Here is a 3477-nt window from a genome sequence, read left to right on the forward strand (position 1 = left end):
TCTGGATGTCACGTCTTCGGAATCATCGACGGATCTGGATGTCACGTCTTCGGAATCATCGACGGATCTGGATGTCACGTCTTCGGAATCATCGACGGATCTGGATGTCACGTCTTCGGAATCATCGACGGATCTGGATGTCACGTCTTCGGAATCATCGACGGATCTGGATGTCACGTCTTCGGAATCATCGACGGATCTGGATGTCACGTCTTCGGAATCATCGACGGATCTGGATGTCACGTCTTCGGAATCATCGACGGATCTGGATGTCACGTCTTCGGAATCATCGACGGATCTGGATGTCACGTCTTCGGAATCATCGACGGATCTGGATGTCACGTCTTCGGAATCATCGACGGATCTGGATGTCACGTCTTCGGAATCATCGACGGATCTGGATGTCACGTCTTCGGAATCATCGACGGATCTGGATGTCACGTCTTCGGAATCATCGACGGATCTGGATGTCACGTCTTCGGAATCATCGACGGATCTGGATGTCACGTCTTCGGAATCATCGACGGATCTGGATGTCACGTCTTCGGAATCATCGACGGATCTGGATGTCACGTCTTCGGAATCATCGACGGATCTGGATGTCACGTCTTCGGAATCATCGACGGATCTGGATGTCACGTCTTCGGAATCATCGACGGATCTGGATGTCACGTCTTCGGAATCATCGACGGATCTGGATGTCACGTCTTCGGAATCATCGACGGATCTGGATGTCACGTCTTCGGAATCATCGACGGATCTGGATGTCACGTCTTCGGAATCATCGACGGATCTGGATGTCACGTCTTCGGAATCATCGACGGATCTGGATGTCACGTCTTCGGAATCATCGACGGATCTGGATGTCACGTCTTCGGAATCATCGACGGATCTGGATGTCACGTCTTCGGAATCATCGACGGATCTGGATGTCACGTCTTCGGAATCATCGACGGATCTGGATGTCACGTCTTCGGAATCATCGACGGATCTGGATGTCACGTCTTCGGAATCATCGACGGATCTGGATGTCACGTCTTCGGAATCATCGACGGATCTGGATGTCACGTCTTCGGGAACCGAATCGTCGGAACTCTGCTCTCCCTGACTAGAGACATCCATCCATTCTCCAGGTTTGGTTTCGATTATACATTTCTCAGGATCGAACTTGACATCTCGAGATCGGATGACGTCATTTAGCTCTGGAACGTAGACTCGATATCCATCCATGTTATCTTCATAGCCAACGAGAATGCCTTTCAAAGCTTTCTTAGACAGCTTCCTTCGCTTCTCCTTTGGCACATGAACGTAACAATCGGTTCCAAAAATGCGCAAATGCTTGACTGATGGATTCGGCTTTCCAGTCCATAGTTCGTACGGTGTCTTCCTTTTGATGCAAGTTGGGGCTGTGCGATTTAGAATATACGTCGTCGTGTTGACAGCTTCAGCCCACAGCTTTGGAGGTAGATCGGGTTTCGAATACAGCATTGCACGTACAGACTCCATGATTGTTCGATTCTCACGTTCAGCTACTCCATTTTGCTCAGGAGTGTATGACATTGAGGTTCGATGCTTCAGGCCGACTTCTTGTGCCGTTATTCGGCGAAACTCATCGTTGACGTACTCGGTCCCGTTTTCCGTGATAAGTTCTTGTACGGTATGCTCATGGCTCTTGCAAAATGCGAGAAAGTCCTTGAAACGATCCACGACTTCAGATTTCTTCGCCAAGAAATATGTGATACGAATGCCGGAATACTCGTCCTTGAAGAGAAGATAGTAGAGCTTGCCCTTCATTGATGGAGTCGGTGATGGCCCCCAGAGATCTGAATGAATTCTTTCTCCTGGCTTCGTGGCTTTATCTAACCGAGTGCCAAGCTGTGACGAGTCATTTTTCCAAAGATACATCCTTCGCATAGCTTATCAGTCTCCTGATTGATAATCTCGTAACCGAGGTTCTTCAGAGTAGCCGCTACATGTCGTTTATCTTGATGGCCTAGTCTTTAGTGCCAGACTTGGAGGTCCACCTTTTTCTCGTTTCTTGGACCAGTGGCAAGATATAAGGAACTCGACGGCTGCTCCACAGTCATATCTACCCGGAATAGTGATTCGACTTTCCCAGAAAGACGTAGATGCTTTCTCCCCTTTATTTTCTCATACAGGCCGCAGGAGAACGCAGTGGCTTGAAATTCCAAGTTGGAGTTTCGTTTCATGGCGCTTTTTAGAGAAAATACATTGCATGCAAAACCGCTGATGTGCCAAACGTTGTGGATAATCTCGTGACGAACGGACTTTCCATCATTAAAACGTACGCGAATGTCACCCTCGCCGTCCGCTGTCATCTGAGCTTTGTTCCCAACTTGTAGAGTGGCTGGACTGTCAAACCTCCTGAAATGAATGAACTTCGTAGCATCATTGGTGATGTGCTGCGTAGCTCCGGAATCAAAATACCAGACAGTGTCTGCCGTAGTATGAGCAACAAGGTCATTTGCCGCATAAAGACCACCGCCATTGTCGGCGCCAGTGTTGCTTCTGTTTTCACCAGTTCTTAGATTTCCGGTTGGTTTCTTCCCTCCTGTGCAATCCCTCGAGAGATGTCCTAACTTCTTGCATTTGAAACATCTCGGTCGATTTCCTCTTGAGCTATTTCCAGTGGAATTGACATTTATTCTACCATCACGACGAGCTAGAAGACCAGAAGACTCTTCAAAGGCGTTTCCATCACATGTTGAACGGCCTATCAGTAGGTGCTCCAACTCCGCGACCGTCTGCTTTTCTTTAGGCAATGTATCCCAGAGCATACCAAACTCTCGGTATTCGTCTTGAGGTAATGACTCAAAAATGCAGGCGATCAGAATACAGTCATCAAATGAAACTTCCTTTTCCAACTTCGCTGTCGTCAGGATGTCTGACCATAGGGAACGCATTTGTGCAAGATGGGTGGCCATGTCATCTTCAGGAGCTTTCGTCGTTTTTATCAGTTGAGCGAGTAATTTTCGAAGCCGGTTGGACGACTTTTGTTCGAAAATTTCCAGTAGTTTACTCCACATTTCCCTTGGTGCTTCACAATCAGCAATCATGTTCTGGACCTTCCGGGATAACGCTGACCAGATGACAGTACGGGCTGTACTGAATGCAACTTGGTATTTCTCTAGGGCTGCAGAAAATGCTGCCTCTGTCTCATCGGTTCGTACTGGTTCCGTACGACTTCTATTGACAATGTTGTAGACGCTTCGTATCGTCAAGACGTCACGTACTTGTCTTTTCCAGCTTCGCCAATTCTCTGGACCAGACAATTTCTCGACGTCATGGCGTAGAAGACCATCTATCGTGGCAGGAATCAGAACGCTGTGAAACAGGATAAGATGAAGACAGGTAACCAGTTCAGTTGATCATCAGAGACAGTAGTGAGGCGCAGTGGGAGCGTGCTGGGCCCATAACCTGTTGAAGTTTTATAGCAGCAGCGCTTCGCAGTGATGA

The 3477-nt window shown here is 48.1% G+C and overlaps 1 protein-coding gene across 1 annotated transcript; it reads right to left on the minus strand.

The window, feature by feature from the left end:
* Positions 1–2000: 2000 nt before the first annotated feature.
* LOC149966161 (uncharacterized) lies at positions 2001–3077 on the minus strand. Its single transcript, XM_090167376.1, has one exon. The coding sequence runs from the start codon at positions 3075–3077 to the stop codon at positions 2001–2003; it is 1077 nt and encodes a 358-aa protein (XP_090023502.1).
* Between the last annotated feature and the right edge of the window lie 400 nt (positions 3078–3477).

Source organism: Leiobunum rupestre, chromosome 1 (genome assembly GCF_980474605.1).
Source record: "Leiobunum rupestre chromosome 1, qqLeiRupe1.1.hap1, whole genome shotgun sequence".
Taxonomy (NCBI): Eukaryota; Metazoa; Arthropoda; class Arachnida; order Opiliones; family Sclerosomatidae; genus Leiobunum; species Leiobunum rupestre.

Excerpts from the sequence above, each read along its gene's own strand:
- LOC149966161 (XM_090167376.1), bottom strand. The coding sequence starts at position 3,077 with ATGATTGCTGATTGTGAAGCACCAAGGGAAATGTGGAGTAAACTACTG.